The sequence below is a fragment of the Dunckerocampus dactyliophorus genome, chromosome 5, assembly GCF_027744805.1.
Source record: "Dunckerocampus dactyliophorus isolate RoL2022-P2 chromosome 5, RoL_Ddac_1.1, whole genome shotgun sequence".
In the NCBI taxonomy this organism is placed as follows: domain Eukaryota; kingdom Metazoa; phylum Chordata; class Actinopteri; order Syngnathiformes; family Syngnathidae; genus Dunckerocampus; species Dunckerocampus dactyliophorus.
In genome coordinates, this window is record NC_072823.1 from 20,916,817 (window position 1) to 20,932,132 (window position 15,316).

At 39.0% G+C, this 15,316-nt stretch overlaps 1 protein-coding gene across 7 annotated transcripts in view; it reads left to right on the forward strand.

The window, feature by feature from the left end:
* Positions 1 to 15,316, forward strand: part of LOC129181511 (membrane-associated guanylate kinase, WW and PDZ domain-containing protein 2-like) — a 133,875-nt gene that overhangs the window by 52,977 nt on the left and 65,582 nt on the right. For all 7 annotated transcript variants that reach the window (XM_054776797.1, XM_054776796.1, XM_054776800.1 and 4 more), the window contains exons 3-4: positions 8,734 to 8,853; positions 13,826 to 14,050. In XM_054776797.1, the coding sequence (XP_054632772.1) occupies positions 8,734 to 8,853; positions 13,826 to 14,050 (345 nt within the window). The remainder of the gene's footprint in view (positions 1 to 8,733; positions 8,854 to 13,825; positions 14,051 to 15,316) is intronic.

Consider the following 15,316-nt stretch of genomic DNA (forward strand, 5'->3'; position numbering starts at 1 on the left):
AACTTCTGCCTTCCTTCAGCATTTATGATCGCTAGCAACGGGAACAAGGCAGTGCTGGAGATTGATTGACAATGGTCAACAGCCAATCAGAACGTAGAACACAATGGGCGGGTTCTCCCTTAGCCAATCAGGACTGTTGTGGCTCTATATTTAACTGCTACACATACTGAGAGGGGACAAGATCACACCCTCTACTGGTAGCAGTAGTAAATACAACAATAAACACATCCAACAGAGCACTGATAGATTACTCTAATACACCACAAGGAAGAAGAACACAATGTGTGTTTATACGTTGTTAAAAAAACATGCAAAATTGCAAAACAGCGAATCCACAAAAGGTGAACCGCGGTATAGCGGGGGAATACTGTATAGTATATGTGAGCGGATATGACGTGTGCGCCTGTGGCTCTACGTACATTGCCTGCGTTTTAGTAGGGTCACTTGGGAAATTGCTGGATATTACACACTATTTCTGATGGAGCTATCCCTCTGGACTTCATATGAACCACGGTAGAGTGGCACCTTTGTGGTCGCCTTTCAGTCGTCATAGTGCGTGGACCCCCCTGGCAGATGCAGTCATATGTCAACACAATCGTTGCAGAAATTCTAATATGTCGCCTCTTTTTTGTTTTCATTCACCATAACATGCTTTGCAATTCTGGCGGCATATTTATGGTGTTTATTGAATAATCCAAATCCAACAATGTTTTACATTTGATTTTATTATAAATTGTGCTCACTGTAAACTGGAGTGTGCATGCATAACCGGCTCCACCCAACGAGAGCAGAGGGTTAGAGGGTTAACACAGAGAATGGTGGCTTCTCTGTGTTTTATGGTTGTTTCCTGAACTTTTATTTTGCCCTTATGATGTACTCTCTAAGTAATAGCCTTTTCCAAGATATTTTTTTTATATATATATTCAAAGTTTGAGAAAAAAGTAGCGGCTTATATACCAGAATTTAAGTTTGATGATGACGTTGTGCATTAAAAGTGTTTCATCTTGAAGACTTTTCAAGATCATTTATATTGTGGGCGTAGCTGGTCTTCTTACGTGGTGCTGTGGAATTAGTGTGTTTTCTGAGCTGTATGAGCCTATCACTTGTTGTTGACTGGACGCACTGACTATGTTAGAAGGCCCCCAATTTTGCACGTGTAAGTAAATTTATGCTTTCACGAATAATGTGTCTTCTTCAGGCATTGCGGCCACTTGTTCGGCGGTCCTTGAACACACCATGTGTGACGCAGATTGAGACTTATATGTATGGCTTTCTCCGACACTGCACAGACAGACTTGTATTTTCTAATCTTCCTTTCACCTCGTCTTTGTTCACAAATGTTAATGCTGTGTGTAAATGCACAGTGGTGAGGTGTAATAATGTTAGCTCTGTGCTGGTGTGCATTTTCGCTTGGTGCATAATCTCATGCTACAGTGGTGTGAAAAAGTGTTTGCGCCTTCCGGATTTCTTATTTTTCTGCATGTTTGTCACACTTAAATGTTTCTTGTTATAAATAAATTCACCAAACAGTAGACGAACCTGTAATTTGTTATATATGTCATAATATATAATATATTTAATAATATATCAAAGAAGGGGTACAGGGTACATGACTTCCAGTCAGATGTCTGAAGGGGTACGCAACTGTGAAAAGTTTGGGAATCACTGTGCAATACCCAACCAGTTTTTAAGTTGTAGTGTCAGGAAGAAAGAAAGACATAACAATGCACACACCTCCCAAACAGTGACAGCTTTATTTCCAAGCTCATCAAAAGCAACAAGGCCATATACTGTATATCTATACTTGTTCTATAATATATGTTGACACTACACTTGTGTTTTAGTGGATAGCACAACATCTTTATAAAGACTTTAACAACCTGTCCTCTGCAAATTTCTTCATAAACTCGACTCAAGTCATTTTCCACCACTAGCTCATAAAGCAAGTCACTGTTTTTACCGAGAGGTCTTCATCTGCTTCAGTGGAGCTCCATATTGAGGACAGTGATATGCTATTAGCTCTCAAGCTGAGTATTGACCAACCTTACATCCCTACAACACACTCACATTGCTGAAAACAGTGCAATAGTATCCACGGTGGCCGACCATCCCCCAGCCCTGAGTCATTTATACTGCAGAGGTGACACCCAACAGGCCAAGGTCCTCACTAGGGACTAGCCCTCTCCATCTGAGTGAAAGCTGCCTACTGAAACATGATGATTGCAATGACTCCGAGCTCTCCCTGCTGAAAGTGTTTTAGTAATTGATTGATGAAGTGTGCTGCAGCTTGAAAATCTCAGTGTTGAGGAACATAAGGAAGCAACAATGCAGTATTCTGTTAATTGTGGTACAAGTAGTGCAAGTAGTCGCCCTGTGGGACACCATGAGGCATTGCGGATGGATCGGCTCAAACTAATCTAACACAAGCATGTTTCAAAGTGGATGCTATTGAGGACATTGGCGTTACCATTTCAGTCCAAACGTCAAATATGATAATAGGAATGACCCTGAGCTAACCAGGTATAATCTAGCTGGTCCAGCCAGCCCCTCGCTCTGCCTGGGCCCGAACCAGGGTTCGCAGAATGACTGTTGAGAGGTTTACCAACGTTCGCCAGCACAGCTGCACCAGCTGTCATCTGTTACACAGGGAGAGTTATATGAGTTCTCCCTGCTGAAGGTGTTGTCATAATTGATTGATGTTCGGTGCAGCATAAGAGCATAGTACACAACAAGTAAAGGCATAGTCTTATTACAATATTAAACACTAAATCTTCAAACGTACCTAGGATAAGGAAAAATCCTGCTTCGTAGTACAGGCCCCATGGGAGAATTAAGAATACACACAATGGAGGTTTGGAGGCTTTTGCAGACATAATTACACGCTGTTTTGCAAGTGTCACAATGCCCGCCGAAATATAATTTAATTACACCCTAGTGTCACGGCTCCAGTGTCAGTAACGCAGACTGGCTTTTAACAGACTAGTATTTTACTCCTCCTTGTAGTCCTCCATGAACCGACGATTCATTTACAGCATTCTGTAATGGCGCCCTAGCGATCATACAACTATGATCATACAACTATGATCGCTAGCAAACAGGAAACACGGCAGTGGTGCACAAAGGAGATTGATTGACAATGGTCTACAGCCAATCGGAAAGCAGAACACAATGGGCAGGTTCTCCCTGAGCAAGTCAGGACTGTTGTGGCTCTATATTTAGCCGACTGAGAGGTGGAGGGACAACATTTTTACTCCAGCACACGCCTTCGACTCTCACATGAGCATACAACACCCTCTCCTGATAGCAGTAGTAAATACAATAACAGATAGATACAACAAAGAATTGATAGATCGCTCTAGTACACCACAAGGACGCAGAACAGACTCAGAAAGTCTGTGCATGTGCAGATTTTCATAACCCACCAAAATGTTTTCATTGCTTCCGTGTCGATCTCGTTGCCACGGCATTAGTGTGTTGCCAAGCTGTGGTGGGTTGTTATGGCAGTAGACGCTGCTGTCAGAGTGTCGTCATGCTGCGCCGCTGCACTTTTGGAGTGCAAATGAGGAAGCGTGCGTGCTTGTATGTTTGAGCTTTCCCTTTGCTGCAGACCTTCTGTCACACTTTTAACATCTGCTGGCCAAGGAGGAGGAAAAGAGGCTGGCAGAGTTGCTTGTGCTGTTTTTTGTTTTTTTCTAAGAGGGCATGTAAGCAGACATAAGGACATAGAATCAGTTGTCCTCTTGCAAATCTTGATCAAATGTTGATAACAATCGGAGAGGAATAGGATATCTGCAGAGTAAGTGGACAGATATACTGGATATAATATCCTGTCATTACGAGTCAGGCGTCATTAAAGTACACTGATTGATGACATATACACATACTCATCTACCCAAACAACACAGCGTCACAAGATGGCCATGTAGATGGCCTATCCATCCACAGTCTCCTGGTGTCCCACATGGCTCAGTACCAGGACCCGTGACATTGTCATTTGCTGCTCCACTTTGGGGTCCAGGAAGAACATAATGTTACATTTCTTGCTCGAAAAATATGCTTTTGATCCACAACACTGCAGATCTTCTGTTGACATGGGTCGGCTGAATATACGTTATGTGCTCCAATTAACGTCGCCATTCAGTTGCATATACAACATAATATATAAGATCTTTATTGTGACATTAATTGTGACATATTGTGACACTTTATTTTTAACATTGTTGAACAATATTAGGAGTAAAATGCATAATTAACCACCCAGCCTCCTCTAGTTGCCAGGTGCCTACAAAAGCAAATAAGCGCCGGGGTCCCTAATTAGCACAGAGCAAAAAACACTGTTTTTTATAGCTGTGGCTATGGGCAACCTCCGGATGTTTTTTTTTTTTTATTAACGCCACACCATGGCAGTAGCTGCATTTTAATTAGGTCAGCATCCACCCAGGTGTGAAACTCATGCGTGTTCCACTTGCCGTAATGTTGTTGACAATGAACTCAACAGCAGTATTAATGCTGGCTGAGCAGTTTTCTCCTTACCTCTATTACAACATTGGTTCTGTTGCTGATGTTTGACCATGTGGTCAAAGAGAGCTATGTTTTGCTTTCCACAATATATCATACATGCACCGCCCCACTTTTTAGCACAATTTTTTTGTGGTGCCTGTAGCGCTAGTTCGCAGGGTTCACTTTTTTAGGGTGAGCGCTAGACATATTGATTGATTGATTGTGAAATTGATTGTGCTCTCCAGAATTGTTGCTTCTGGGCTTTGATCAAAATGGAAAATAAGTACTGTCTGATAAAGAGACACAAGCCTATATGGTTTGCTGTGGTGAAAATGTGTCTTTAGATCCCCTTTTCAGTTCAGTCGCGTAGCATGGAATATTTAGCACTAAAAGCACGACAAACAACTGACTGCATTCGGTTACAAAACACATATATCAAGTTTGGAGCATTAATCCCAGAGGACACTTATGCTAACAAATCCTCAAATCCAGCATCTAACTCATTTCCTTTTTCATTTTTATGGAACCTGAGTCCTGCTTTAAGACCTAGCTCCCTGTGCACTGAAATACAGTACATGAGTGGAACAAAACATTCCTAATACGTCATATGAAGCTGAAAGCGTGTGTAACCAGTTTTACTCGACCGCGTCAACATTATATCCCCCTGTCATCCACTGCTACCTCAACAGTGAAGAGGGAAAGGAAATATCCAAGCACTGCGTGTGTGTATCGACTATGAATCTTCTGACCAGCAAAACACACACACACTTTTTATTATGATAATCAGTCCATCGATAGTCTATTTTTAGCTTTGCATCCTCTCACTGCTTCCACCGCTCTCTGGCTTCCTGTCTAATTATACAAACATTTCTCATGCGTGAACATTTTCTGGCTACAGAGGAGGCACTGCAAGGTGAAGCGTCATCTTTCTATTATTTAGCAAAAGGTCTTTTGTCCTGCTGCCGTCTGACGCCCAGCTGAGCTATTTCAGTGCGTCGGCTATTTTGGCTTCACTTCCAAATGGACTTTCCTTGTTCCATTCCTGTGTTGCATCTTACTCACACACTCCCACTAGTTTTAGTTTGAATGCCCTCCTTCTTCCTACTGATGCTTTTCCACATTATTATACATTTAAGCCTGCACCCTCTCACAGTGTCACCTCAGAGAGTTTTGGCTGCTACAGCAGAGAACATTTCTTGGCACACGGCCGGCTTTATCCTTTATTAGCAAGAGCACTACATCCAATCAATAGTCAGCGGTTCGTTTTGGCTCCTCGGTGCAGTCTCACGCCATTTTTTTACATTTGTACAAGTCCAGCTTGTTTATTGAAGCTCTCTGCATAGAAGCTGGTGAGGTTTGTGCGATTAAAAAAAAAAAAAGAACAATACACGAAATACAGTGTGCAGAAATGAGCATTTCAGCACTTGGTCTCAGTGCTCCATCAATTTGCAGTTACAGTGATTCCCTGCACAGTTGCTTTTCAACATTCGCGGCACAGTTGATTTTTGGTTAAAAAATTAATTAAGCTATGTGTCAGACATTTTTTCTGTTCATATTTTGACTTTATTCTTGTAAAATTACAGCTGTTTTTTCCATTTCTACATTTTTTTTTGTTCCCGACTATTTCAACTTTTTGTAAATTTTCTTCTCATAATTAGGACTTTATTACCATGATATTTAGACTTTATTCTCGTAACATTATAAACTTTTTCTGCAACTGAATTTTCATTTCATTGTTTTATTTATTTCTCATATTAGGTCTTTTAAAAAATAACATATTTTTTTATTTATATATTTCATCTTTACACTACCAAACTGACATTATTTTTGCTCCATAATATTATGAGGTTATTCTTGTAACATCATGACTTTTTCTTGTTAGATTCCAACTTTTTTCTTTTAATATTTTAACTTTATTCTTGTAAAGTTACTGCTGATTTTTTTCATTTTTATGGGGTTTTTTTCCCAATTTTTTTGTGAAATTCTATTTTTAAAATGTGCTATAAAATAAAATTCTGAAGTCACCCTGTTCAATTACTTAGTTGTCAGTATAATTACCGTAAATTCCGATGTATAGGCCGCACCCACTAAATTTTAGGGGTGCAACAATTCCTCGAATAATTCCAGTACCTCAAATACAAAAATAATCAAAAGATTTATTTTCTGCCTCGAGGAATTGCTTACGCCACCAACGTGTAGTAATAGCGTTTTCCGAAATACATATTTAAACGATTAGCGGTAGTTCTGAAGTATACGACTTGTCACAAGATTAGAACATGACCACATATTAGTTGCACCGCTGTATAAGCCACAGGGTCATAAAAAAAGTAGCGGCTTATACATTGGAAATTACGGTATTTATTCTGTTTGGTGTGGTTCTCCAAGTCTCCTATAGTCGCCGAGTGCAAGGTCTTCAGGACAAAATACCCACTGGTTATGGATTTGTATTTCTGGCTTTGTACCAAAAATGTCTAACAAAGAAGAGAAAGCAGTAATATAAAACCTCCTGTGGCATTCTCAAGACCTAAACTGTCAGTTCATCTCCCTCTCTTTTGGAGTGTCTGCACAGGGAAGCAGTGGGAGAGGAGGCCATGAGCGGGTCATCAGTATTCCAGCCTACTCTAGTGTGGGCAGCAGAATAATTTGATTGTGATCCTCCAGATCAATAGCTCTGTGTTTACCCAGTGCAGTGGGGGGAGTCAAGAAGCACACAAGATACATTTTTATTTTCTATAACACACTAAAGTTTAATGTACTTGGCTCCATAGCACAATATTACAGGAGTCTTCATAAAGGCTTTTTTTATGTGGGTTATGTGGAATAGCCGGGTTGGAGAAAATCACAGGAATTTATATTATATTATGGTGTCATTCAATAAAATACTACGCCTATTTGGTGTCTGGTGGGTATATGGTGCCCAGAGGGGAAATATGGTGTGGGGCAACAGAGCGATCACACAAACGACAAAAGTCATGACGTCGGGTAAAATATTGTACATGATCATTACTGTATGTACTCTAACATATATTGCCATTTTTCAGTAAAGATATACTATGCAATATTTGAGTAGTGCTTAGCTAGATTCATGAGAAAACATGGTTTTAATCTGTCATAAAACAAGGATAGCTCCTGAAGCGATTAGCACGGTTGCTAACCTAGAAGGCAGTTGTATCAGAACTGTACAATGACAGGATAAAGCAGAGCACTTTTTCAAGGCTACTTCCTTCTTCTACCTCTGCTTGATGTGATTGGCACCTAATGGATATCACTCATGCAACCTTCATCTATGCAACCCTTAGCGTATATTTCAAGCATGTACCCTTTTTTCTATTTGCACCTCTATATATGGACATGGATGGTGCGTCAGACCACCAAATAATTCTCTGCTTCAGAATGTCACAGTACATGTTGGAATTGATGTTTTTCCTTGATGAACCGCTGCTATCTAGTGTCAACAGCACTTGTGTAGCCCCAGACCAACGCTCCCACCACCATGATCTTGCTACTCACTTGTGTTGCCAGTTATTTTGACAGTAGGTGTGTTGAGTCATTTTAGGGGATAGTAAATCTATACTGCTATGCAAGCTGTACACTGACTGCTCTAAAGTTTCATTTCTACACTATTGTCCCTTGAAAACTGGTCTAAAAATGCTTTTTGAAATATGAATACGTATATTTACTTTTTGGGAGATAGTGTGCCAGCATACACTAACTTTTCCTCCACATTTAGACTTTGTGGCACATCCCATGCTCGTATACACTTTGCTTGACAAGCACGGGCCCGGGTTCTAACAAAATCTGCATGCACACATCCCGGGCCAGTCACCTGTTTCATGTGGACTTCACTGAGCTGGAGTTCAAAGATGACTTGGCTGAGGCGCAAACACAAGCACCTCATTAAGGCCCATCACAGAGCCCCGCTGATGGAGATCTCCAGAGCAGGTTCTTAATTGCTCTGTGCTAAATGTGTTGCCTCTACAGTATGTGCTGCGTAAGCTTTGATTTATGCCAAAAAAGGGGGGCGCTATTGATGGAATCTCTGGAAGTAAAAGATGGCGGCGTCTCTCACTGTTACTCACTCCCAAGTGTGTGAATGGATTTGACTGTCGCATCACGTGACGACGTTGCTGACTCAGCCACTTGTGTCGTTTCCTTTCCTTTTTTTTTTTTTTTTGCCTTCCTGCCTTTTCTTCTGAAGAGGCTCCTCTGACCTTCTCCATCTTCTTTTTCCAGGTACCACCAGGCAGCCTAAGGAGGGGGAGGTGCCTGGGGTGGACTACAACTTTGTGACTGTGGAACGTTTTATGGAATTGGAGCAAAGCGGAGCCTTGCTAGAGAGCGGAACCTATGAAGGTGAGCTATAGGAAATTCTTGGAAAATATGTGCAAGTGATGCTATTCTGATGTTTTTCATGTCTTTTTCCTACCTCGGGTAATGGTTTGGTATGTTTTATTTGTTTCAGACATGCTTAACAAGTTACTTTTTTATTCTCAGTACTCAGTGTTTTCTATGCGTTCCAGCCTTTGGCCCACATTGAAACTCCAAATTGGCTTTTCGTCTATGACATTATCTGCATTTATTTTGTTGTCTAATTCATAGTTTAGTTCAATTTCATATACTATTAGTATGATATTAAGTTGTGACATGCAGTGAGGTTCATGGTTAAAATTTAAAAAATGGTTGGAGCCATACAGAAAATACATTTATAAAAGGGGTCAGTGGACAGATATTAATAGTTTTAGGGCTGTTTTCAACGAAGGATTCTCATAGTTGAATCTGATTAGTTATATTTTGTCCATAGCCGACCAATAGTCAGCTGTTGTTGTTGTTTTTTTTTTATTAGCTCTGGTGATCCCGATTAATAGACAGATCTCATTTGCAAAAATTCACTGTCGGGATATAAAATGAAGTTGGCGTAACAGCCTTACGTGTTTTAAATGATATGCTTTTGGTTGTTGTCGCGTGATATGTAAGAAGCTGCTGACACAAGTTTCCATTTCACTTTCTGGAGTCATCTTTAACCTTTTTAGAATACTATTCCACACTAGGAGAATATACATCTGGGAGTCTACACAATACGTGTGGAGTACCACAGGGGTCCATACTGGGACCAAAACTGTTTAACTTGTACATTAACGACATTTGCAAAGTAACTAACAACTTAAAATTGGTCTTATTCGCCGATGATACCACCGCTTTCTGTTCTGGTGAAAGCACACAAGAACTCATTAAAAAGGTCAAGGATGAAATGGTCATATTAAAGTCATGGTTTGACAAGAATAGATTATCTCTGAATTTAAGTAAAACTAAAATAATGCTATTTGGTAATAGTAGAAAGGACACGTACGACCAAATACAAATTAATGGAACGGATATTGAAAAAGTGGAAGAATATAAATTCCTTGGGGTTATAATAGATGAAAAAATGAGTTGGAAATCTCATATTAAATATATACAACAAAAGGTGGCGAGAAATATCTCTATATTGAATAAAGCAAAATATGTTCTTGATCAAAAATCACTCCACACTCTGTACTGTTCCTTAGTATTACCATATCTAACGTATTGTGTGGAGATATGGGGAAATAATTACAAAAGCAATCTTCACTCACTCACTGTACTGCAAAAAAGATCTGTGAGGATAATTCATAATGCCAAGTATAGAGAACATACAAACCCTTTATTTTTAAAATCACAGATATTAAAATTCGCAGATTTAGTACACTTTCAAACCGCTAGAATAATGTATAAAGTTAATAATAACTCGTTACCCAAAAATCTAATCAAGTATTTCTCAATTAGAGAGGAGAAATATGATCTTAGAGGAAAATTAAACCTAAAACATTTATATGCGAGAACAACGCTGAAAACCCACAGCATTTCCGTGTGTGGAATTAAATTATGGAACGGATTGAGTAAAGAACTCAAACAATGTACAGAGATGAGCAAATTCAAAAAACAATACAAGCAGTTGATGTTTGCTAAATACAAGGCAGAAGAGTCCTGATTGTTCTGTCAGGTTTGTTATTTTATTTTATTTTATTTTATTTTATTTTTTTTCTATTTTATTTTATTTTATTTTATTTTATTTTTTATTTATTTAATTAAATTTTATTTTTTATTTATTTATTTTTATTTATTTATTTATTTATTTATTTTTATAATTTTCTTTGTTGTGCTTAAAAAAAAAAAAAAAAAAAAAAGGTCATTATTATTATTATTATTATTAATGTTCTTTCTTTTTTTGGGGGGAGGGCTATCTCACCGTTATCTATTATGTGTTATCCTGACTATCACTGAAAACATGACATGGAATCCAGGAAGTGAACTACATGTACTGTACTAGATGTAGAATGGATGGGGGGTAGGATTAAATAAGCTTTGCTTCTTCCTACTCCTTTTGGACATGTGGAACTGTCAAAGAATGATTCACGAGATGTATTCCATTGTAACCTTCATGTTCAAATAAACTAAACCAAACCAAACCAAACCAAACCAAACACTTTGGAATATTATTTAGTAGCCATTATGAGCCAATAAGTCAGTAGATTTTGACGGTCTTGCTAGCATTCAAAGCTAGCACTCAACTCAGCTCCTTTGGATTGTACCACTTGAAGTGTGTGTTTGTTTTTTTTTTTTAATGCATGGTAAGTATAGGTCTTCTGTTAAACACACGTCATTTTTTATTGATTTTTTAACTGTTTTTGAATCAAAATAAGCTATTTGTAACAAAAACAAATATATTCTTTGTAAAAATGTGTGCTCAGCAGCAGCTGTGGCCACCCCCCAGAATGGCACAATCTTGATCACATGGCAGTTGTATATGATTTGATGGCGAGATTGATAGTCAAGTCAGACTCCTCCAAATCGAATCGTCGAATAGTGACCTATTCTAAGACACCCCCTATTATTATTATTTTTTCATGATGACTGCTTCACCTGACCGCATGTTTCCACTTCACTATAAATCCAGACATCCTACATTGTCTCTTCCATTTTGAATTATTGTGCCTTTTCCATACGACTTTCTTTAGGCTGCTGATTGGTGAAGCAGGCTCACAGTTTGGGGTTGCATTGACACGTACAGTACTAGAAAACCTCTTTCTTTAGAAAACTTTCTTATCTCCAGAGTGTGGTGAAAAAAATATTACAGTCTGTCTTTTCAAGGGCCAATATGATAGAAAGTAAACTTGGATATAGATTAGACAGTAGTCAGTGAACTGCATGTACAGCTGTATAAGAGTATGCAAAAATCACACTCAGCTATTATTGTGTAAATAGCTGGCAAGACAAATGAGTAGCAAGATAATTATGTCTTGCCTACAGTCAAGCATGATGGCAGTGTCATGGTCTGGGGCTGCACGAGCGCTGCCAACACTGGGGGAGCTGCATTTCATGGAGGGGAAAAATTAATATGAACATGTACTGTGGCATTGTGAAATGGTTACTGAAACGTAAGGGGTGTACTCACTCTTTGAAGATACTGTATGTTAAATGACACTTGTATACGTGTCAGGTGATACGCAGATTGGGTAAACAAAATTGCGCTGGATTAAAATGTCTGGTTGTCTGATCTACTACATTGTAGCCATTGCCATGTTTGATTATAAAGACTTAACAGCAGCCAGTCAGATGTGGATACAATATGCATGTCTTTCATCTTCCTACAAATAATTTGTTTTTTTATTGCCTAAGAACTTAACAGCAGGTTCCTGCTCCACTAACTGCTGCTGCTGTGACCTGAGGGACAGTTCAGTCACAAAGCAGGTGTGGTAGAACAGGACAAGTCCTTCATAAGTGCGTGATGTGTGTGTGTTTTGGGGTTGGGTTGGAGCAGCTGTTCCTGATGTGGTACAAAGGCTTGAGGCCACTGATGTTCAACGCTGTGTGGTTCGGAGCTGCTGGTTTGTGGTAATATTTCATTTCACTTCTCATGCCATGGCAACTTTACAGCATAAATAATAAACAATGGCAGTTTTTTAACACCCTTTTTTAGAGGAAGACATATTTCTCTATTGTGTCTCTTGACTTCTTTACTTTAGCGGTCATGCAAGCATCACATTTCTATAAACCCAAGTTAAAACTGTGCTGTTCTACCAGTAAGTGACTCATATTTACATTTATATTAATATTTTTAAGAGGAAAAAAATGGTATTTTGCATAAAAATATATATATAAATAATGTATAGTGCCGTGAAAAAGTGTTTGCTCCCTTCCTGATTTCTTATTTAAATGTACACTTAAATGTTTCAGATCCATCCATTTTCTGTACCGCTTCTCCTCTTTAGATCATCAAACTAATTTAAATATTACCCAAAGACAACACAACTGAACTCAAAATGCAGTTTTTAAATGAAACTTTTTATGAATAAGGGAGAAAAATTCCAAACCTACATGGCCCTGTGTAAAAAAGTGTTTTGCCCCCTAAACCTAATAACTGGTTGGGCCACCTTTAGCAGCAACAACTGCAATAACTGCGATAACTTGCAATGAGTTTCTTCCAGTGAGGAATTTTGGCCCACTCTTCTTTGCAGAATTGTTGTAATTCAGCCACATTGGAGGGTTTTCCAGCATGAACCTCCTCTTCAAGGTCATGCCACAGCATCTCAATAGGATTCAGGTCAGGACTTTGACTGGCCACTCCAAAGTCTTCATTTTGTTTTTCTTAAGCAGCAAAACAGTTCTAGACCATCACACTACCACCACCATATTTTAATGTTGGTATGATGCTCTTTTTCTGAAACGTGGCTTTACTTTTACGTCAGATGTATTGGGACACGCATCTTCCAAAATGTTCAACTTTTGTCTCTTTTTCACACAGGGCCATGTACAGTAGGTTTGGATTTTTTTCTCCGTTAGTAATAAAAAGTTTCATTTTGCATTTTGTGTTCAGTTGTGTTGTCATTGACTAATATTTACATTTGTTGATGATCTGAAATGTGTGACAAACATGCAAAACATAAGAAATCAGGAAGGGGACAAACACTTTTTCACACCAGTGTGTATGTATAATATATATGTAATATTTCAAGAATTCGGTGGTAGTTGTGTAATTGTAAATAGTAGGACAAAAAAAGGTTAGTAAAGTTACATAAAAAAAATACAAAGGGTGGTGCTTGGGCTAAGGAAAAAGCCATATACTTTATATAATCATTTTGGTGAAAATCTATATATAGGTGCAGATACAATCATTTGCATAGTATGAGCAACTATGTCATCTATAATGATAATGGTATTGCCTGTCCGTCCATCAAGTGGTATCATTCATAAACCAGGAATTAGTACTGTGAAATAAGGCTTTCTGTGTGTCTCTCCGCCCCTTCAGATAACTTCTACGGGACACCCAAGCCTCCAGCAGAACCGTCCCCAGCTGCCCCTCCCCTTAATGTGAGTGAGGCCCTGCTGCCCGGAGCCCGGCCCAGTGCCCAGGGCAAGAGGAAGAGGAACCAGTCCGTAAGCAACATGGAGCAGCGCGCCAGCTTGGAACCCCCTGAGGAGGAGGAAGAGGAGAGCCCTGTCGTCAATGGCAACGGAGTGGCCATTACGCCAGGTAGGACACTTGCCAGACACTTGATTATGGATACCTGTACTGCCAAATGCACCAATTCCACATCACTAGAAATCTTGTAATAGTGTACTGTATAGTGGAAACACCAACACCATAAAAAAATATACCATAAAAGTGACAACAAAACATTGAGAATTTACAAATTTAGCATTTTCTTTTCCTTTTTGCATTTTTTTGTGATACCACCACAGAAAGGCAGTGCTGATGACAGGAAAAATGTGATGATAACCAGTGTACCAAAGAAATTGATGTTTAAGCGACTTAGAGGTAGAATAGTGTCTGAAGTAGTACACTTGTCTGAATTCCGACTGCTCAGTACAATATGGCGAAAGCAATAATAAGATGAAATCATTCATTCAACAATAATAACAGAATGTACAGTAAATAAGGTAGTCAACATCTGAGAAACAGCTCTTGTCATGATGCAGTGCAGTTCTAAAGGCACAGCAAAATACAACCACAATAATAAACATATTATTAAACTTTTTTGGTAATGATGACTCACTGTAAAATAAAATAAAAATAATAAATAAATAATAAATAAAGTTACTAGGTACAAACGTGATTGGTTGTTTATATGTGCCCTGAGATTGGCTGGCGACCAGTCCAGGGTGTACACCGCCTGTTGCTCAAAGTCAGCTGGGATAGGCTCCAGCACACCGCGACCCTATGAGGAGAAGCGGCATAGAAAATTGATGGATGGAGGTACAAACGTCTTATGAATTTAGCATTAATATCACTTTTCTATGCTGCTCATCTTCATTAGGGTTGCGGGGCTATGCTGAAGCCTATCCCAGCTGACTTTGGGAAAGAGGCGGGGTACACACTGGACTGGTCGCCAGCCAATCGCAGGGCACATTCACACTCACATTCATAGCTAATGGAAAATTTAGAGTTGCCAAATAAGCACATGTAACATGCATGTTTTTGAATGTGGGTGGAAACCGGAGTACCCGGAGAAAACTCACACACGCACGGGAAGAATATGTAAGCTCCAAGCAGAGATTTGAACCCAGGTCTTCCCGATCTCCTGACCGCGCCAACATGCTAACCACTCGGCCACCATGCGGCCCTAGCATTAATAACAAAACATAAAAACTTAAAATAAGTTATTATGTACAAGAGTCTTGGGTGTAATTATTAAGCATTTTTTGGAAATAAATACAATACAAAGAAAAAGTTATTTTACTAATATGTCATTATTATAAATATAATAATAATAATAATAATAATAATAATAATAATAAT